Source organism: Engystomops pustulosus, chromosome 6, assembly GCF_040894005.1.
Source record: "Engystomops pustulosus chromosome 6, aEngPut4.maternal, whole genome shotgun sequence".
NCBI lineage: Eukaryota > Metazoa > Chordata > Amphibia > Anura > Leptodactylidae > Engystomops > Engystomops pustulosus.
The window spans coordinates 8,774,369-8,796,721 of NC_092416.1; the positions used below are offsets into that span (position 1 = coordinate 8,774,369).

General features: G+C 47.9%; 2 protein-coding genes across 2 annotated transcripts; both read left to right on the forward strand.

Moving 5' to 3' along the window:
- Positions 1-494: 494 nt before the first annotated feature.
- On the forward strand, positions 495-2,224 carry LOC140065341 (chemerin-like receptor 1). The gene has a single exon (XM_072112930.1). It carries the CDS (start codon positions 515-517, stop codon positions 1,502-1,504), a length of 990 nt encoding a protein of 329 aa, XP_071969031.1. The 5' UTR covers positions 495-514; the 3' UTR covers positions 1,505-2,224.
- Positions 2,225-19,830: 17,606 nt separating this feature from the next.
- On the forward strand, positions 19,831-21,681 carry LOC140065342 (chemerin-like receptor 1). The gene is made up of 2 exons (XM_072112931.1): positions 19,831-19,955; positions 20,627-21,681. The coding sequence occupies exon 2, from the start codon at positions 20,649-20,651 to the stop codon at positions 21,585-21,587; it is 939 nt and encodes a 312-aa protein (XP_071969032.1). The 5' UTR covers positions 19,831-19,955; positions 20,627-20,648; the 3' UTR covers positions 21,588-21,681.
- The last annotated feature ends 672 nt before the right edge of the window (positions 21,682-22,353 follow it).

Sequence of the window (22,353 nt, forward strand, 5' to 3'; positions counted from 1 at the left end):
TCCTTCCTGTGTCTCCTCCCATGTCTGTGTCTCCTCTCCTTCCTGTGTCTCCTCCTCTTCCTGTGTCTCATCTTCTTGTGTCTCCTCTCCTTCTTGTGTCTTTACTCCTTCTCGGGTTTCCACTCTTTCCTGTGTCTCCTCTTCTTTTTTTGTCTCCTTTTTTCTTGTGTCTCCACTCTTTACTGTGTCTTCTCTCCTTCCTGTGTTTAATTTGTCTTTATTCATTCACTTTGCATCTTGTCAATTCTTAAAAAATAAACTATGAACCGTTAGTTATGGCTCATAAAATGCTACCACTGAATTTTATGGAAAAACTATGGGACCAAAACTTTTCCAAACCACTCCCCTTCCTTAACTTTAGTTTGGGTGTTGAAAATGGCATCATTGTTCTTTTATTAATCTCCAAATATGTCATATAGCATGTATTATTATTATTATTATTATTATTAATATTATTATTATTATCATTATTTTGTCTCTCCCTTCAGAATTTCATAATATCTCTGGACCTACAATGATGATCAATGAGACCCTTAGTAATATAACCACAGCAAAAACCCCAATTCAAATATTCCAAATAGTGATCTACTCAGCAGTGAGTTTCCTGGGAGCCACGGGAAATGCACTGGTCATCTGGTTCTGCCTCGTCCGCATGAAGAAGACTGTCAATGTGGTCTGGTTCCTAAACCTAGCCATGGCGGATTTCACGTTTGCAATGCTTTTGCCTTTTGTTATTACAAGTACTATCCTTGATTATCATTGGCCATTTGGAGACTTTATGTGTAGGCTCATCTGGTTTTTATTGTTCCTGAACATGGCCATCAGTGTCCTCCAGCTCATGGTCATCAGTCTAGACCGTTGTGTCAATGTTTTATTCCCAGTATGGTGTCGCAAACACCGGACAAGAAGATTGGCTTTGATTGTATTACTAATCATTTGGGTTATTTCTGTGACCCTAACATTACCTTCTTACATCTTGAGAATTACAATCAATGAAGAAGATAAGATCATTTGCATACTCAGAGCTGGTGAGACCTGGATACCACTCACAAGATTTTTTTTGTTCTTCTTGATGCCATTTATTGTCATTGTCTCGTGTTACACAATCATTATGTTGCACATCAAAGACAAAAGCATCATCAGATCCTCGAAACCTTTGAAGCTCATTGTAGCCGTGGTCATCGCTTTCTTCGTTTGTTGGTTTCCATATCATTTCTTTTTTCTTTTTAGTTTATTTCAATCAACAAGTAACAAGTTCTTTAAAATTGGAATTGAAATTTCTGTAGCCCTGATGCTTTTTAATAGTTGTATTAACCCCTTTCTGTACGTTTTCATTGGTCGGGATTTCAAACAAAAGTTCTGGGGCTCTTTCCAGGCTATGTTAGAGAAGGCCTTCAAAGAAGACGCGGAGAAGACTGATTTGAAGAACAGCAAAACTCACAGTTCTGTTGAGCATCGGCTTACATCGTTTTATGTTAAGGATAAAGCAGTCAACAATTCTTAGTCTTAATGCTAAAACGGCAAGCACTTCCCCTATGCCAGGAATCATCAAGCGACAGGGTGATCTATGCTTAGACTGGTCCCCGTGTCCTACATGAGTGGTACATGACATATTACACTTTCTAAAGTACATACAGATATTCTGCATCCAGTATCTCAACCATTCCTACAATCATATACATCCAGGCGCGCATGGCATCTTCAGGAAATTTAAAGGGCCAGCGCACCGCTGATTGCTGCGCTGGATGAACACCGTGGGGCATATTTACTTACCCGGTCCATTCGCGATCCAGCGGCGCCTTCTCTGCGGTGGATTCGGGTCCGGCCGGGACTCACTAAGGCAATTCCTCCGCCGTCCACCAGGTGGCGCTGCTGCGCTGAAGAGCATCCGAACGCACTGAAATACACCGAGGCCGGCTGAGTGAAGGTAAGCGCGAGTCCAGCGACACATTTTCCATTTTTAAATGCGACGGTTTTAACGAATACGTCGGGTTTCCGTCCGGCCACGCCCCCCGATTTCCGTCGCGCGCATGCCAGCGCCGATGCGCCACAATCCGATCGCGTGCGCCAAAATCCCGGGGCAATTCAGGGGAAATCGGCGCAAATCGGAAATATTCGGGTAACACGTCGGGAAAACGCGAATCGGGCACTTAGTAAATGATCCCCAGTATCTCAACCATTCCTATAATCATATACATCCATACATCCAGGCGCGCGTGGCATCTTCAGGAAATTTAAAGGGCCAGCGCACCGCTGATTGCTGCGCTGGCTGAACACCGTATTTTCAAATTACGTGCATTTCTGCAAGAAACAAAAGGCCCTTGGACCAAGATTAAAAAGTAACTTTTATTATATTAAATCGATAAAATCAGAACTGTCTGTGTTTCTATTTAGTTAGAATAAATGTGCAAACCAAAGTAAATTAGATAAAACCGTAATGTGGTGGAAGTAGGTACTAGATTTACACTGTATGGAGAGGTGGGAGTGCGGGTATTTCGGGAGTAAATGTGGCAGATTTACTTACCCGGTCCGTTCCCGATCCAGCGGCGCGTTCTCTGCGGTGGATTCGGGTCCGGCCGGGATTCATTAAGGTAGTTCTTCCGCTGTCCACCAGGTGGTGCTGCTGCGCTGAAGAGCATCGGAATGCACTGGATTACACCGGCCTATCCTGGATGAAGGTAAGTGCAAGCTCCGCGACACTTTCGGTTTTTTAAATGCGGCGTTTTTTTCCGAATCTGTCGGGTTTTCGTCGGCCACGCCCCCCGATTTCCATCGCGTGCAGGCCAGCGCCGATGCGCCAAAATCCGATCACGTGCGCCAAAAACCCGGGGCAATTCAGGGATAATTGGCGCAAATCGGAAATATTCGGGTAACACGTCGGGAAAACGCGAATCGGCCTCTTAGTAAATGACCCCTAATGTGTGTACACACTTGTGTCTGTTTAGGAGATCGTTATTGGCTGACGTGTGCTGTCAATCGCTGATAATTTACATAGAGGTATTTTATTTGTAGTTATTGCCGATTAGTAGGCAAGATCAGCTATCAAGATATCCCTCTTGTAAAGTAATATGCTCGGCTTTTAAGATAACTCCTGACGTCCACACAAACACTATTTCACTCTTTGTCAGCGCTGCAGTACGACATATCACTAGTCTGATATTACTCTACTTCTTTTCGCCACTAATAAAATTGCAAACGCTCAAACATGGTGGGGGTCATTTACTAAGGGCCCGATTCGCGTTTTCCCGACGTGTTAACCGAATATTTCCGATTTGTGCCGATTTTCCCTGAATTGCCCCGGGTTTTTGGCGCACGCAATCGGATTGTGACGCATCGGCGCCAGCATGCACGCGACGGAAATGGGGGGGGGGGCGTGGCGGAATGAAAACCCGACGGATTCGCATTTAAAAAAAAAAAAGGGTCGCTGGACACGCGCTTACCTTCACTCGGTCCGGCTTGGTGAAGATCAGTGCATTCCGAGGAACTTCAGCGCAGCAGAGCCACCTGGTGGACGTCGGAGGAACTACCTTAGTGAATCCCGTCCGGACCCGAATCCACCGCAGAGAACGAGCCGCTGGATCGCGAATGGTAAGTAAATCTGCCCCGATGTTTCATCATGTGACCAAAGAAGGAAGGAGACTCTAGGGATAAGGCGGAACCTAAAAAGATTTCATGTAAATTTATACTATGGACAGAGGTTGTAAGACACCGGCGTCTGGGAGACCACTGGAAGAAGTGGTGGATCCTATGGGCTCATAAACTTGGCCTCCTCTCTATATCACAGCCCATTCTTCATATGCAGCAAAAAACGGATTAACTCAGTTTTGGTTACGTGGTTGTGAGGTGACTATTCCATGTAATAATAATTCCTTATTAATATAGTGCACACAGTTTACGCAGCGCTGCACAGAGCTTGACAAATCAGTCCCTGTCCCCATGGGGCTCACAATCTAATCAATCTTCCAGTATGTTTTGGAGTGTGGGAGGAAACTGGAGGGCCCGGAGGAAATCCACGCAAACACGGAGAGAACATACAAACTCTTTGCAGATGTTGACCCTGGGACTAGAGCCCAAGACCCCAGCGCTGCAAGGCTGTAATGCTAACCACTGAGCCACCGTGCTGCCCCACTGTCTGCACCTGAACTAACACATAACCGGTAATTGGAATTGGACGGGCACCAACCTGGTTGAACAGTAAGTTTGTGAGCCTCCTCCGTGTCTCCTCGCTGAACCCTCCAGAGACTTGCGTTTTTATCGTATATAAAAAATTCTTCCGAAGGGAATCAGAAAATATTCAGATAAAATTTGTCTGCAAATCACAAGATCCGTAACGAGTCTACAAATTCACTCATCTCTTTCCTTTCCCAACCCTATTCCCACAAGTGATTAAGTATCTCTGAGCTAATTACTAATTCTAATGTCCGATTGGTGTCACAATCCACTTGGGTTTGAAAATCCAATTCAAAATGGCGTCTTTTATTTTGTACAGGTTTTCATTCTAAAAACAAGGAAAGTTGTAGGACGAGCCCTGCGGAGGCTGTGGCAGGGGTCATGTGATTCGTCACTCAGCTTTCTAAGTCTATGAATGTCTTGATACATGTTCAGATGATGTATTGCTGTGTAACTGTGTAGATTTGTATGTCAGGTGCCCGCCCTATAGACACGCCCCTTCCTGTGCAGCAGTGCAGTAAACTGTGATAACGCTGCTCTTCCATTTATCTCTCTGTAATCACTGCTAGAGAAAACCCACATATTATATCTACCATGTAATGTAATAATATCGCTGAAATAAAAATATAACTGCTAAAATTTGTAAAAAAAAATATGTATTTTTTCTGAGGGTTAAAAGAATCCCCATTCTGGTGGAAGTGTCCTTTAAGGAGATAACTAATCACCATCTGCCATTGTAAGGCATATATATCATAGATAGTGAAGAGCGGACATGTTAAAATTCCGGTTCGGCTAAACCCCAACTAAACCCCAATTTTAGAAATCCAGGGCCCAGGTCCCAAACCCAATATTTAAATCGCTTATAAATTTGCCAGAGGCCTTTTACTCCCACAATCGGCACCGGGGTCATTAGCCTGAACTTTGCAGCTTCAGACTGATCAGACTGATTCGGACTGAGCGCAGGATTTAGCTTTAAAATTGTGTCGCAAGCCCAAGCACTTACATGCACAGGGAAGAAGAAGGTGAACTCCGGGGACCTGAGCAGGGAAGCGACACATGCAGGATATCAGGTGCAGGATCTTAGTGACTCCCTGCACAGCACATTATACACGGACAATGCACTTACATGCACCAGGAAGAAGAAGGTGAACTCCAGGGACCTGAGCGGGGAAGCGACACATGCAGGATATCGGGCGCACAATCTTAGTGACTCCCCGCACAGCGCATTATACACGGACAATGCACTTACATGCACCAGGAAGAAGAAGGTGAACTCCGGGGACTTGAGCGGGGGAAGCGACACATGCAGGATATCGGGCGCACAATCTTAGTGACTCCCCGCACAGCACATTATACACGGACAATGCACTTACATGCACCAGGAAGAAGAAGGAGAACTCCAGGGACCTGAGCGGGGAAGCGACACATGCAGGATATCGGGAGCAGGATCTTAGTGACTCCCCGCACAGCGCATTATACACGGACAATGCACTTACATGCACCAGGAAGAAGAAGGTGAACTCCAGGGACCTGAGCGGGGAAGCGACACATGCAGGATATCGGGAGCAGGATCTTAGTGACTCCCCGCACAGCGCATTATACACGGACAATGCACTTACATGCACCAGGAAGAAGAAGGTGAACTCCGGGGACCTGAGCGGGGAAGTGACACATGCAGGATATCGGGAGCAGGATCTTAGTGACTCCCCGCACAGCGCATTATACACGGACAATGCACTTACATGCACCAGGAAGAAGGTGAACTCCGGGGACCTGAGCGGGGGAAGCGACAAATGCGGATATCGGGTGCACGATCTTAGTGACTCCCCGCACAGCGCATTATACACGGACAATGCACTTACATGCACCAGGAAGAAGAAGGTGAACTCCAGGGACCTGAGCGGGGAAGCGACACATGCAGGATATCGGGCGCAGGATCTTAGTGACTCCCCGCACAGCGCATTATACACGGACAATGCACTTACATGCACCGGGAAGAAGAAGGTGAACTCCTGGGACCTGAGCAGGGAAGTGACACATGCAGGATATCGGGTGCAGGATCTTAGTGACTCCCCGCACAGCGCATTATACACGGACAATGCATTTACATGCACCAGGAAGAAGAAGGTGAACTCCGGGGACCTGAGCGGGGAAGCGACACATGCAGGATATCTGGCACACGATCTTAGTAACAGCGCATTATACACGAACAATGCACTTACATGCACCGGGAAGAAGAAGGTGAACTCCAGGGACCTGAGCGGGGAAGCGACACATGCAGGATATCGGGCGCAGGATCTTAGTGACTCCCTGCACAGCACATTATACACGGACAATGCACTTACATGCACCGGGAAGAAGAAGGGTCAACTCCGGGGACCTGAGTGGGGAAGCGACACATGCAGGATATCGGATGCACGATCTTAGTGACTCCCCACACAGCACATTATACACGGACAATGCACTTACATGCACCAGGAAGAAGAAGGTGAACTCCGGGGACCTGAGCGGGGAAGCGACACATGCAGGATATCGGGGGCACGATCTTAGTGACTCCCCGCACAGCGCATTATACACGGACAATGCACTTACATGCACCAGGAAGAAGAAGGTGAACTCCAGGGACCTGAGCGGGGAAGCGACACATGCAGGATATCGGGCGCACGATCTTAGTGACTCCCCGCACAGCGCATTATACACGGACAATGCACTTACATGCACCAGGAAGAAGAAGGTGAACTCCGGAGACCTGAGCAGGGAAGTGACACATGCAGGATATCGGGCGCAGGATCTTAGTGACTCCCCGCACAGCGCATTATACACGGACAATGCACTTACATGCACCAGGAAGAAGAAGGTGAACTCCGGAGACCTGAGCAGGGAAGTGACACATGCAGGATATCGGGCGCAGGATCTTAGTGACTCCCCGCACAGCGCATTATACACGGACAATGCACTTACATGCACCAGGAAGAAGAAGGTGAACTCCGGGGACCTGAGCGGGGAAGTGACACATGCAGGATATCGGATGCACGATCTTAGTGACTCCCCGCACAACGCATTATACACGGACAATGCATCTACATGCACCAGGAAGAAGAAGGTGAACTCCGGGGACCTGAGTGGGGAAGTGACACATGCAGGATATCGGGCGCAGGATCTTAGTGACTCCCGCACAGCACATTATACACGGACAATGCACTTACATGCACCAGGAAGAAGAAGGTGAACTCCAGGGACCTGAGCGGGGAAGCGACACATGTAGGATATCGGGCGCAGGATCTTAGTGACTCCCCGCACAGCGCATTATACACGGACAATGCATTTACATGCACCAGGAGGAAGAAGGTGATCTCCAGGGACCTGAGCGGGGAAGCGACACATGCAGGATATCGGGCACAGGATCTTAGTGACTCCCGGACATCGCACTATACACGGACAGTGCAGGATATCGGGCACAGGATCTTAGTGACTCCCCGCACAGCACATTATACACGGACAATGCACTTACATGCACCAGGAAGAAGAAGGTGAACTGCGGGGACCTGAGCGGGGAAGCGACACATGCAGGATATCGGGCGCAGGATCTTAGTGAATTGTGGTAAATGTGCATTCTTGTAGACGACGCACAGCGGGGATCGCAGGATCCAGTAGGTAAATGTGCCCCATTTTCTTAAAGTATTTGGGATATTATTCACTGATCAAAAGGCCCCGCAGTCCTCAAAATAGAAGCTTTGAAAACGTCAGTTCATCTCGCAAAAATTGACACCCCCCACAGCTCCGTGCACCGAAGTATGAAAAGTTATGAGCGCCAGAAGATTTTTTTTGTGCGGAAGGTTTTAATATTAGAAAATATATATGAACACATTATAAAACCCGTACACATGTGTTATCCCCGTGATCTCACTGACCCAAAAAATAAATAAGACATGTCATTTGGGGCGCACAATGAAATCCGTAAAAATCCAAGCCCCCAAGATAAAAGAGCAAATGCATTTTTCCACCAATTTCACTGCATTTGGAAATTTTTCCCAGTACACGGCATGGAATATTCAATAGCATCACTATAAAGTGCAATTTGTTACGCAGAAAACAAGCCCTCACACAGCACTGTACATGGAAAAATAAAAAAGTCATAGATTTTGGAATGTGGGGAGTAAAAAATTAAAAATGAAAAAACAAAAAAGGGCCGGGTTTTTAGGGGGTTAGGAATCTTGTTTTTGTGGGAATACCCCTTTAACTCTCTGCTTCTCATAGAATGTGTATATCCAGCTTGTTCTCCATATATAATAGTAATTCAATATATATTCATAAATCTGGAATGTTACAATAGCGTAAGAGGTGCGTAAGTGCGCTTGGTTTATAATCCTTGATCCTGGTGGTAGATGTCCTTTAATGGGGTTTGCCCAAGAAAGAAAGTGCTCAAATTTTAACCCTCTAGTGATTTTTACACAATAAAGATAATTTTTAGCGACTCTCTGAGCAGACACTTCATGATCCCTTGGTGCTGTGAGATGCTGTGTGCTGACAATGTGCTTAGATGATCAGGGTACAGGGTTTATATACACTTTCATTTAGCTTCTGAACATTCACTGGTATCTGACACATGGAAAGAGATCAGACAGATTAGAGATGATGGGGGTCATTTACTAAGGGCCCGATTCGCGTTTTCCTGACGTGTTACCTGAATATTTCCGATTTGCGCCGATTGTACCTGAATTGCCCCGGGATTTTGGCGCACGCGATCGGATTGTGGCGCATCGGCGCCGGCATGCGCGCAACGGAAATCGGGGGGCGTGGCTGAACGAATACCCGACGTATTCGGAAAAACCGCCGCATTTAACAACCGAAAATGTGTCACTTGGGAAGCGCTTACCTTCACCTGGTCCAGCTCGGTGCATTCCGGCGCGTTCAGATGATCTTCAGCGCAGCAGCGCCACCTGGTGGACGGCGGAGGAACTACCTTCATAAATCCCGTCCGGACCCGAATCCTGTGCAGAGAACGCGCCGCTGGATCGCGAATGGGCCGGGTAAGTAAATCTGCCCCGATGAGATCCATGAGATGCATATTACACACAATGGGGCTCATTTACTAAGGGTCCGAACGCCGCACTTTTGTCGGGTTTCCTGAATATTTCCGTTTTGTGTCAAATTGCCACGAGATTTTGCACACGTGATTGGATTGTGACACATCGGCGCCGGCTTTTACACGACAGAATTCGGGGGGCACGGCCGTCGGACAACCTGACGAATTCAGAAAAACTGCAGAATTTAAAAAAAACGATTTGTGTTGCAAGATCACGCTCTTACATTCACCAGGAAGAAGAAGGTGAACTCCGGCAGACCTCGGCGCAGCAGCGACACCTGCCGGATATCGGGCGCATGACCTTAGTGAATCCCGGCAGACCTGAATCCTCGTTGGACAATGCGCCGCGGGATCGCGACTGGACAGGGTAAGTAAATCTGCCTCAATGACTCTCTCCAGCTCTGCTACAACTGAGTCATAACAAACACTGTCAGCTCTGCTAACTGAGCTATATCACACACAGCTCTGCTGTACCTCCTTCCCCTGATACAAAGAACTAATCTGCCTGTAGCTTGTAGATTTACTCTCCTCACGCTGTTGTTTGCCTGCAGGAAATGTGAGAGTCTGTGTGTGAGCTGGTCTTGGAATGCAGGGGGGAGAGGCGATGCAGAGACATGACAGTGTGAGACAGGGGAATCAATTCACGAGAAAAATCTGTCCTGCCCGACCCTAAAGTCAGAAGATTTACGGTTGGATCCAGGGGCAACTGAAATTGTATACACCAGGACTGATAGAGACAGGTTGGACGGACCGGTTTTGTTAATAACAATGAATTATAGAATGTGTAATTTTGTTATCCTGAGTATATTCAAGAAACTTGTTTTCCCATAAAGAGAGTCTGCAATCATCATCTCACCACTCTGTAACCACTGCTACAACCTTAAGGAGACCCTGAAAGTGAATCACAACCTTCCATTATTAGACGGCCCATTTTTCATGAAAATGACCTATAAGATTCATGTAAATGAGGCAGTTGTGGCACCCGGGACGTTGCCTTCACTCCTTGAAGATCTTTTCTGAACATTGTACATACCCCATGTGTGTGCTGTAAGGCTACATTTACACTAACGTGTACCTGCCGTGCCATAGCACAGCGGGCATACACTGGTACACGGGACAAGAGGGGAGGGGGGGGGGTGAGTGCTGCTGCCTGACTCCATAGAAAATAGTACGGCTCGGAATGGTGAGCGCTTGTTGCGGCTGTACATACGTTCCCCCGATGGTCGTGTGAGGATGAATGACGAAAAGGGTTTTGTGGATCAGTGATGTATGACGGCTGCAGGCAAAGCTTCGAGTACCAATTGCCTCGTTTTATTTTACGTAAATTTTTATTGAAAAATTGGAAGATCCATTTCCCCTAATAAAGGTGGGTTATGGTTCCCTATAAGGGGCTTTATTCTAGATATCTAGATCCATTTTGCTTCTTGTTGTTTCACTATCGTGTCCAGTTACATTGGGATTTCCATATACAATTTCACAAAACCCAATGCTACAGGCCCCCTGGTCACCCTCCCACCAATGGCTATTCTTATAAAAAGACGCCAATAAAAGCCTAAATAAACAGGAAGAAAGAAATTCTCTTACTCAGACGAGTTGCCCCATTAGGTCAATGAGCCCTATTAGAATATATGGAGGTTTTAGGGTGGACTTAAAGTTTTGATATGGGGTTCTGTAGTACCCCAAAAGAACATGTGTGCTGTTGCTCCACCCACCGTCTATAGAACTGACAGATCAGCCGTCGGTCGTCTCCCCCAGCGCCATAGAGAATAAAGCGACACAATTCGAGTGATAGGCCGCTCCATTCTTTTGGGGTACAACAGAACCCCCTTTCTTGTGATCCATGGGGGCTCTATCACTGAGACTCCTACTGATTTTGTAGATAGAGACACAAAAGAGATACAACAAGTAATATACCTTTAATATACGATAATACAAAATATGATATAACTGGGTCACTGTGGGGGTAAACTCAGGAATTATGTTCAGTGTCAACAACTTTCCTGGAACTTGCTGGGTCCACAAATTTTCTGATAGAATTAGAATGAAGATTTAAAATTTTCTCATACAAAATATGTTTCAGAAGATAATGGTTAAACCTGAAATCTCCCCTAATTATAATCTAATATATAAAGCTTAGTGTATATATGTATGTATGTGCGTATGTACTGTATGTATTTATGTATGTGTGTACTGTATGTATTTATGTATGTATGTATGTGTATATTGTATGTATGTGTGTTCTGTATGTATTTATGTGCATGGGTACTGTATGTGTGTATGTATGTATGTATGTGTGTATGTATGTATGTGTGTTCTGTATGTATTTATGTGCATGGGTACTGTATGTGTGTATGTATGTATGTGTGTACTGTATAAATGTATGCACATATGTACTGTACGTATGTGTGCACTGTATGTATGTGTGTGTGTACTTTATGTATGTATGTATGTATGTCACATCTCCTGTGGGAATGTCATAGTCTATGTTTTGAGTGGAAATTTTCACCCCATGTTTTCCAAAATACACTTAGCAACCTAATCCTAAACTATAGAAGCCATTTGGGGTATTGATCACTGCTGGAACCCCTGAATACTGGTGTGCAAGCCGAGATTTAGTCACAATTCCTCAGGCAGAGCTAGGAATTGTGCCTATTCTACTACTGAAGGCCAGAACCTCCTGATCAATCCGGCAGCTACTGGGGGGGGGCAAGGTTTGTCTGTTGGCTGTCAGAGGTCAGCATAGGCACTCTGACTGCTCTGTGACTACACCCCCCATACACAGCGAGCTGCCATGTCCTGTGTCCTGACACCTTTCTATCATATCCAGCAGTGGTCAGGTGTCAGCATGGGCGCTCTGACCCCTCTGTGACTACACCCCCCATACACAGTGAGCTGCCGTGTCCTGTGTGTCCTGACACCTTTCTATCATAGCCAGCAGGGGTCAGGGGTCAGCATGGGTGCTCTGACCTCTCTGTGACTACACCCCCCATACACAGCGAGCTGCCATGTCCTGTGTGTCCTGACACCTTTCTATCATAGCCAGCAGTGGTCAGGGGTCAGCATGGGTGCTCTGACCTCTCTGTGACTACACCCCCCATACACAGCGAGCTGCCATGTCCAGTGTGTCCTGACACCTTTCTATCATAGCCAGCAGCGGTCAGGGGTCAGCATGGAGCTCTGACCCCTCTGTGACTACACCCCCATACACAGCGAGCTGCCATGTCCTGTGTTTCCTGACACCTTTCTATCATAGCCAGCAGGGGTCAGCATGGGCGCTCTGACCCCTCTGTGACTACACCCCCCATACACAGCGAGCTGCCATGTCCTATGCGTCCTGACACCTTTCTATCATAGCCAGCAGTGGTCAGGGGTCAGCATGGGTGCTCTGACCCCTCTGTGACTACACCCCCATACAAAGCGAGCTGCCATGTCCTGTGTGTCCTGACACCTTTCTATCATATCCAGCAGTGGTCAGGTGTCAGCATGGGCGCTCTGACCCCTCTGTGACTACACCCCCCATACACAGTGAGCTGCCGTGTCCTGTGTGTCCTGACACCTTTCTATCATAGCCAGCAGGGGTCAGGGGTCAGCATGGGTGCTCTGACCTCTCTGTGACTACACCCCCCATACACAGCGAGCTGCCATGTCCTGTGTGTCCTGACACCTTTCTATCATAGCCAGCAGTGGTCAGGGGTCAGCATGGGTGCTCTGACCTCTCTGTGACTACACCCCCCATACACAGCGAGCTGCCATGTCCAGTGTGTCCTGACACCTTTCTATCATAGCCAGCAGCAGTCAGGGGTCAGCATGGAGCTCTGACCCCTCTGTGACTACACCCCCATACACAGCGAGCTGCCATGTCCTGTGTTTCCTGACACCTTTCTATCATAGCCAGCAGGGGTCAGCATGGGCGCTCTGACCCCTCTGTGACTACACCCCCCATACACAGCGAGCTGCCATGTCCTATGCGTCCTGACACCTTTCTATCATAGCCAGCAGTGGTCAGGGGTCAGCATGGGTGCTCTGACCCCTCTGTGACTACACCCCCATACAAAGCGAGCTGCCATGTCCTGATACCTTTCTATCATAGCCAGCAGGGGTCAGGGGTCAGCATGGGTGCTCTGACCCCTCTGTGACTACAGCCCCCATACACAGCGATCTGCCATGTCCTGTGTGTCCTGACACCTTTCTATCATAGCCAGCAGTGGTCAGGGGTCAGCATGGGCGCTCTGTCTCCTCTGTGACTACACCCCTCATTCACAGCGAGCTGCCATGTCCTGTCTGTCCTGACACCTTTCTATCATAGCCAGCAGTGGTCAGCATGGGCACTCTGACCCCTCTGTGGCAACACCCCCCATACACAGCGAGCTGCCATGTCCTGTGTGTGCTGACACCTTTCTATCATAGCCAGCAGTGGTCAGGGATCAGCAGGGGTGCTCTGACCCCTCTGTGACTACACCCCCCATACACAGCGAGCTGCCATGTCCTGTGTCCTGACACCTTTCTATCATTGCCAGCAGTGGTCAGGGGTCAGCATGGGCGCTCTGACCCCCGTGTGACTACACCCCCATACACAGCGAGCTGCCATCTCTTGTGTGTTCTGACACCTTTCTATCATAGCCAGCAGTGGTCAGGGGTCAGCATGGGCGCTCTAACTGCTCTGTGACTACACCCCCATACACAGCGAGCTGCCATGTCCTGTGTGTCCTGACACCTTTCTATCATAGCCAGCAGTGGTCAGGGGTCAGCATGGGTGCTCTGACCCCTCTGTGACTACACCCCCATACAAAGCGAGCTGCCATGTCCTGATACCTTTCTATCATAGCCAGCAGGGGTCAGGGGTCAGCATGGGTGCTCTGACCCCTCTGTGACTACAGCCCCCATACACAGCGATCTGCCATGTCCTGTGTGTCCTGACACCTTTCTATCATAGCCAGCAGTGGTCAGGGGTCAGCATGGGCGCTCTGTCTCCTCTGTGACTACACCCCTCATTCACAGCGAGCTGCCATGTCCTGTCTGTCCTGACACCTTTCTATCATAGCCAGCAGTGGTCAGCATGGGCACTCTGACCCCTCTGTGGCAACACCCCCCATACACAGCGAGCTGCCATGTCCTGTGTGTGCTGACACCTTTCTATCATAGCCAGCAGTGGTCAGGGATCAGCAGGGGTGCTCTGACCCCTCTGTGACTACACCCCCCATACACAGCGAGCTGCCATGTCCTGTGTCCTGACACCTTTCTATCATTGCCAGCAGTGGTCAGGGGTCAGCATGGGCGCTCTGACCCCCGTGTGACTACACCCCCATACACAGCGAGCTGCCATCTCTTGTGTGTTCTGACACCTTTCTATCATAGCCAGCAGTGGTCAGGGGTCAGCATGGGCGCTCTAACTGCTCTGTGACTACACCCCCATACACAGCGAGCTGCCATGTCCTGTGTGTCCTGACACCTTTCTATCATAGCCAGCAGTGGTCAGGGGTCAGCATGGGCGCTCTGACCCCTCTGTGACTACACCCCCTATACACAGCGAGCTACCATGTCCTGTGTGTCCTGACACCTTTCTATCATAGCGAGCAGTGGTCAGGGGTCAGCATGGGCGCTCTGACCCCTCTGTGACTACACCCCCCATACACAGGGAGCTGCCATGTCCTCTGTCCTGACACCTTTCTATCATAGCCAGCAGTGGTCAGGGGTCAGCATGGGTGTTTTGACCCCTCTGTGACTACACCCCCCATACACAGCGAGCTGCCATGTCCTGTGCGTCCTGACACCTTTCTATCATAGCCAGCAGTGGTCAGGGGTCAGCATGGGTGCTCTGACCTCTCTATGACTACACCCCCCATACACAGCGAGCTGCCATGTCCTGTGCGTCCTGACACCTTTCTATCATAGCCAGCAGTGGTCAGGGGTCAGCATGGGGGCTCTGACCCCTCTGTGACTACACCCCCCATACACAGCGAGCTGCCATGTCCTGTGTCCTGACACCTTTCTATCATTGCCAGCAGTGGTCAGGGGTCAGCATGGGCGCTCTGACCCCTGTGTGACTACACCCCCATACACAGCGAGCTGCCATCTCCTGTGTGTTCTGACACCTTTCTATCATAGCCAGCAGTGGTCAGGGGTCAGCATGGGCGCTCTGACTGCTCTGTGACTACACCCCCATACACAGCGAGCTGCCATGTCCTGTGTGTCCTGACACCTTTCTATCATAGCCAGCAGTGGTCAGGGGTCAGCATGGGTGCTCTGACCGCTCTGTGACTACATCCCTATACACAGCGAGCTACCATGTCCTGTGTGTCCTGACACCTTTCTATCATAGCGAGCAGTGGTCAGGGGTCAGCATGGGCGCTCTGACCCCTCTGTGACTACACCCCCCATACACAGGGAGCTGCCATGTCCTCTGTCCTGACACCTTTCTATCATAGCCAGCAGTGGTCAGGGGTCAGCATGGGTGCTTTGACCCCTCTGTGACAACACCCCCCATACACAGCGAGCTGCCATGTCCTGTGCGTCCTGACACCTTTCTTTCATAGCCAGCAGTGGTCAGGTGTCAGCATGGGCGCTCTGACCCCTCTGTGACTACACCCCTCATACACAGCGAGCTGCCATGTCCTGTGTGTCCTGACACCTTTCTTTCAAAGAACCAAAAAACAAAAATTCCACCACATTGCAATCATGAAAGAGTTAAAAGATTCAATTTTATTTTGTTTTACATATATCAAAAAAACATGAGTACACTTAGACATATGCTCAGGGGGTCATAACCCTGGCTAAACACGGCAGGGGTATGGATAAAACCATGTATGATTATATTATTCAAGTGAAATGACATCCATTAAAGTGCTGTATGGGAAGGACCAAGAAAATTGTCCTAATACTGCAATTATCAGTAAAAAATGAAATGTGAAGACTGAGTATGTCAGACCTTACCCATAAGTAAAGAAGCCCCACGCCGACCCCGACGTACGTTTCAGCCGTCAAGCCTTCATCTGGGGGTGATGAAAAGGCTGACCCGGTGGCAGTATATAAGATATATCCTAGCCAATCAAAAAGGTACCTACCATGTGTCGTTCATTGTGTAATTAAAAAACGCTGTCACTGATTTTGGCGCATGAGCACGGGTTAGGGTCCGGCAGCCGAAAACTGGAAGTGCCGCATGGGTCCGAGATCTCGCGAGCACGGAGGGTTTCCATGGTCGCGAGATGCCGGCCTGATTGCGGCCATTCCGGTCCGGCCACCGCTCCGCCCGCGCATGCGCACTCAGCGCGAAAATAATATCGGGAACCAGACAATGGTAAGTTTTCATTAAAAGCAGAGAAAATTTCAACTATAATAGATCCTGTAGGTTGTACTATCAAGGATGCCAAAAAAGCCCTAAGCCCTCTTGTTTACCTTTCTATCATAGCCAGCAGTGGTCAGGGGTCAGCATGGGCGCTCCGACCCCTCTGTGACTACACCCCCCATACACAGCGAGCTGCCATGTCCTGTGTGTCCTGACACCTTTCTATCATAGCCAGCAGTGGTCAGGGGTCAGCATGGGCGCTCTGACCTCTCTGTGACTACACCCCCCATACACAGCGAGCTGCCATGTCCTGTGTGTCCTGACACCTTTCTATCATAGCCAGCAGTGGTCAGGTGTCAGCATGGGTGCTCTGACCCCTCTGTGACTACACCCCCCATACACAGGGAGCTGCCATGTCCTGTGTCCTGACACCTTTCTATCATAGCCAGCAGTGGTCAGGTGTCAGCATGGGTGCTCTGACCCCTCTGTGACTACACCCCCCATACACAGCGAGCTGCCATGTCCTGTGTGTCCTGACACCTTTCTATCATAACCAGCAGTGGTCAGGGGTCAGCATGGGTGCTCTGACCCCTCTGTGACTACACCCCCCATACACAGCGAGCTGCCATGTCCTGTGTGTCCTGACACCTTTCTATCATAGCCAGCAGTGGTCAGGGGTCAGCATGGGTGCTCTGACCCCTCTGTGACTACTCCCCCCATACACAGCGAGCTGCCATGTCCTGTGTGTCCTGACACCTTTCTATCATAGCCAGCAGTGGTCAGGGGTCAGCATGGGTGCTCTGACCTCTCTATGACTACACCCCCCATACACAGCGAGCTGCCATGTCCTGTGTCCTGACACCTTTCTATCATAGCCAGCAGTGGTCAGGTGTCAGCATGGGGCGCTCTGACCCCTCTGTGACTACACCCCCATACACAGCGAGCTGTCATGTCCTGTGTGTCCTGACACCTTTCTATCATAGCCAGCAGTGGTCAGGGGTCAGCATGGGTGCTTTGACCCCTCTGTGACAACACCCCCCATACACAGCGAGCTGTCATGTCCTGTGTGTCCTGACACCTTTCTATCATAGCCAGCAGTGGTCAGGGGTCAGCATGGGCGCTTTGACCCCTCTGTGACAACACCCCCCATACACAGCGAGCTGCCATGTCCTGTGTCCTGACACCTTTCTATCATAGCCAGCAGTGGTCAGGGGTCAGCATGGGCGCTCTGGCCCCTCTGTGACTACACCCCCCCACCCCATACACCCGATCGCGGGTGTTTTCACCTCGATCGCCGCCGGCAATGCTGCCGGCGGCTTCAAAGAGATGGCACCACGTGGGCTCCGCCATCTTGTCGCGGACCGTCAATCCCTGATGACGTCACTGGAAGCAGCGATCCGTCGCCATGGTAGCCTCGGGTGTTTCGAATACCTGAGGCTACTTCGTTTTAACCCATGCATTACAATGTGCTAATTGCACATTGTAATTAACGGGCGAGTAAAATCCACATATACTGCCTTACAGTAGTATGGCAGTATATGATACGATGAATCAGACAACCTAGGGATCTATCAAAATATAATAACGGTTTTTCACTGCGTTTAACCCCGTAACGGAAAATAGCGTCCAAAGTCGAAAATGGCATTTTTTTGCCATTTTGAAAAATATAAAAAAATTTATAAAAAGTGCTCAAAATGTCGCACAGTCCCAAAAATTATAGCAATGAAAACACCATCAAAATTCGCAAAAAATGACACTACCCACAGCTCTGTACACCAAAGTATGAAAAAGTTATTGGTGCCAGAAGATGGCAAAATAAAAATTTGTACAGGAGGTTTTAATTTTTTTAAATGTATGAAAACATTATAAAACCTATACAAATTTGGTATCCACGTGATCGTACCGACCCAAAGAATAAAGTAGACATGTCATTTGGGATGCAGAGTGAAAGCTGTAAAATCCAAGCCCACAAGAAAACGTTGCAAATGTGGTTTTTCACCATTTTCACTGCATTTGGAATTTTTTTCCTGCTTCCCAGTACACACCATGGAATATTAAATACCGTCACTATGACGTGCAATTTGTTACGCAGAAAATAAGCAATAACACAGCTCTTTATGTGGAAAAATAAAAAAGTTATAGATTTTTGAAGTTGGTGAGTGAAAAATGGAAGCGAAAAAAATAAAAAAGGCCAAGTCGTTAAAGGGAACCTACCACCACGAATCTACCTATAAAGGTAGATCGGGTGGTAGGTGGATGTATGGGACGTGAGGATAGCCCTTTTTAGAGCTAATCCTCACGTCCCCGCTAGCCTAGCATAAACTTTATTGCCCTAATATGTTAATTTAATTAAGCGGCTACCGGGGCGTGGAGTAGCCGGACACGAGGCTACACGGCGCGGCTACTCCACGCCCCAGTAGCTGCTTTCCCCCGCCTACCCTGTGATCTTCGGCGCGCAGCTCCTGGCAGCTGCGCGCCCTCGTCCGAGAAGCCGGAGTTCTGCGCATGCGCAGTAACTCCGGCCAAGATGCGCGATCTCGGGAACGAGGCCGGAGTTACTGCGCATGCGCAGAACTCCGGCTTCTCGGACGAGGGCGCGCAGCTGCCAGGAGCTGCGCGCCGAAGATCACAGGGTAGGCGGGGGAAAGCAGCTACTGGGGCGTGGAGTAGCCGCGCAGTGTAGCCTCGTGTCCGGCTACTCCACGCCCCGATAGCCGCTTAATTAAATTAACATATTAGGGCAATAAAGTTTATGCTAGGCTAGCGGGGACGTGAGGATTAGCTCTAAAAAGGGCTATCCTCACGTCCCATACATCCACCTACCACCCGATCTACCTTTATAGGTAGATTCGTGGTGGTAGGTGCCCTTTAAGGGGTTTAGGGAGCCTAGCTTGTAGCTTGTTACATTCTGGAATCACTAGAAACCAAAAAATCGGAACCTTACAAATATTAGAAAATACATCATATCTTGCACACTAGCAAAACATATATACATATATATATTCATATACATACAATATACAACATACCAAGACAAAAATTATACACACTACATATATACAATAATGAGAACATCCTTCTTCACACATCTATGTACAGATATACACACTCCTCACATACATGTTCTCAGACACACAATACACCCCCCCCCCCCCCCCCGTACATCATGGAAGGAAAGGACTTTTTCAGCAGATTTGACAAGTGAAGAAATCTCGAGCAAGAGCTCAGATTACAACATTTGTGAAAAGTGAAGTCAGAACAAGATTTTTTCACTTCCTGTTACACAATGATCTTCTAGGGGTTGGATGTAAACTGAAGATAAGTATGAGACGAGACCATACGACGTATATCCTGGATCATATCTACCCTCAAAGGTCTATCGAATGATCTTAACTTCATAGATTCCTGATATCAGAGGTAACATCTCTGTCCTGCATGTGTTTATACATCTAGAATTATTCTCTGGATTATTGCATTTTTGGGTAATGACAGGACTCTAACTCTGCCTCTAAATAGAAATGGCAACCCCAAGAGTAAGAGTATTACTCTGTAACAATTGCAGAATCATGACAAACCTAAATGCTAAGTAAGAACCCAACATTGACACATTTAAGGGCAATTGCAAAGCCTAGAATGGAAGCATCAACGAAGATCTAGCCATGATTATTTGGTCCATCGGTCTTGTATTTGCCATGTGTGGCTTGGCTGACCATCCGTTTGTGACTATGATGATGTATGTTTTGTTTCTGAACAGTTTTCAGTCTGTAAAATATGGCAGACATACCCTTCCATGTTTCATCTACTGAACATGGCGAAGCCAATCTTAATGATGACCCTTCACCAGTCACATCATTTGTCCAGGACTTCACTGTCACCAAAGAGAATATGAATTTTTTTCCTTCTAGGGATATAATTTGCATATTTTTTACAGTATGCACTGCACCCACTGTGATCTATAACTTCCCTTCTAGAGAAGACAATAACCTGCTGACCATGAGAAGTACCTACATTTTTTTCACACCATGTTTCTTCTCTCGTGATTGTCTCCCACACAAAACATTGTTAATCTGTCTCTTTATTATCCACAGTGATTCCGTTTACACCAAGAAAATGGAGAATGAATCAAGTCTTGACCATACAATAACTTGGAATATATATTGTAATCTCACAGACAGGGAAGATGGCCGCCAAGTCCATGTCACCAGTGTTGTATCTGCTGTAATTTGTTCCTTGGTTTTCTTATTGGGGCCACCAGTGAATGGCTTTGTCCTATGGATAAAATTCTTCAAGATGGAGAAGAAATACCGGACAATCTTATACCTTCATTTTTTCTTTGCAGGCTTTATCTTCTCAATATTCCAACTTCTGAACACGGTCTACTTTGCCTTAGATCTTCACTGGCCCTTTGGGTCTTTCCTGTGTAGGTTGCATGGTGCCATTTTCCATCTCTACATGTTTGTGAGCGCCCTCATTCTTGCCCTTTTCAGTATAGACTATTGCCTGGTGGTTCTGTTTCCCATTCGATACAATATTTATAGGACCAAGGGGTTGGCTAATAAGAAGGTCCTGGCCATCTGGATCTTCTCTCTTGGGGTCAGTGTTCTTTACTTCATCTTCAAAAACACATATAATTGTCAGAACTCAACCAAATGTCTGTATAGTGTTCTCCACAATGAGAAGGTCCAGTATCAGTCCATAGTGACCACCGCCTTTGTACTTGGCTTCGTCATGCCCTTCTTGGTCATCATTTCCTGTTTCATCATCACCGGACTGTTCTATCACAGGAAGAAAAACTCCAAATATACCACAAGCCTCAAACTCATTTTCTCCATCCAGTTGTGCTTTGCCCTTTGTTGGTTTCCTCATCATGTCTTCTCCTTTCTGTCATCTTCTATTACTGAAGAAGATTTGTTGATTGTCAGGGGTCTTCAACTCTCCACAGCTTTGGCCTCATTGACTACTTGTATAAACCCAGTAATGTACGCATTTGTTTGTCCACATTTTAAGAAAGTTTTTTCTATTCAATCTCTGATCTCCAAAAAAACATAAATAACCAAACCTAACAAAGCCTTCAGCGAATTCTCTTGTTTAGTTTACCGGAATAAGAAGGAAATAGCTAATATCTTACAATGACACCAGTTAATGTATTGTATCACAGTATATAAGGTTAGAAAAAGATGCAGGTCCATCCTATAGGAATTAAACTTTTTTTTTCTCCCCAAAACCCATGAGATTTTTGCTCTCCAGAAAGGCATCCAGACCTCTCCTGAACAAGTACATGGAGTCCTCCATAACAACCTCCTGCGGCAGAGAGTTCCATAGTCTCACTGCTCTTACATTAAATAATCTATGTCTATGGCGATGGTAGAACCTCCTCTCCTCTAGGTGTAGAGGATGCCCCCTTTCTATGGTGATGGTAGAACCCCCTCTCCTCTAGGTGTAGAGGATGCCCCCTGTCTAGGGTGATGGTAGAACCACCTCTCCTCTAGGTGTGGGCGATGCCCATGTCTATGGTGATGGTAGAGCCGCCTCTCCTCTAGGTGTAGAGGATGCCCCCTGTCTATGGCGATGGTAGAACCTCCTCTCCTCTAGGTGTAGAGGATGCTCCCTGTTTATGGTGATGGTAGAACCTCCTCTCCTCTAGGCATAGAGGATGGCCCCTGTCTATGGTGATGGTAGAACCTCCTCTCCTCTAGGTGTAGAGGATGCCCTCTGTCTATGGTGATGGTAGAACCTCCACTCCTCTAGGTGCAGAGGATGCCCCCTGTCTATGATGATGGTAGAACCTCCTCTCCTCTAGGTGTAGAGGATGCCC

Coding starts and splice junctions, on each gene's coding strand:
- LOC140065342 (XM_072112931.1), top strand. CDS start 20,649: ATGGAGAATGAATCAAGTCTTGACCATACAATAACTTGGAATATATAT.
- LOC140065341 (XM_072112930.1), top strand. CDS start 515: ATGATGATCAATGAGACCCTTAGTAATATAACCACAGCAAAAACCCCA.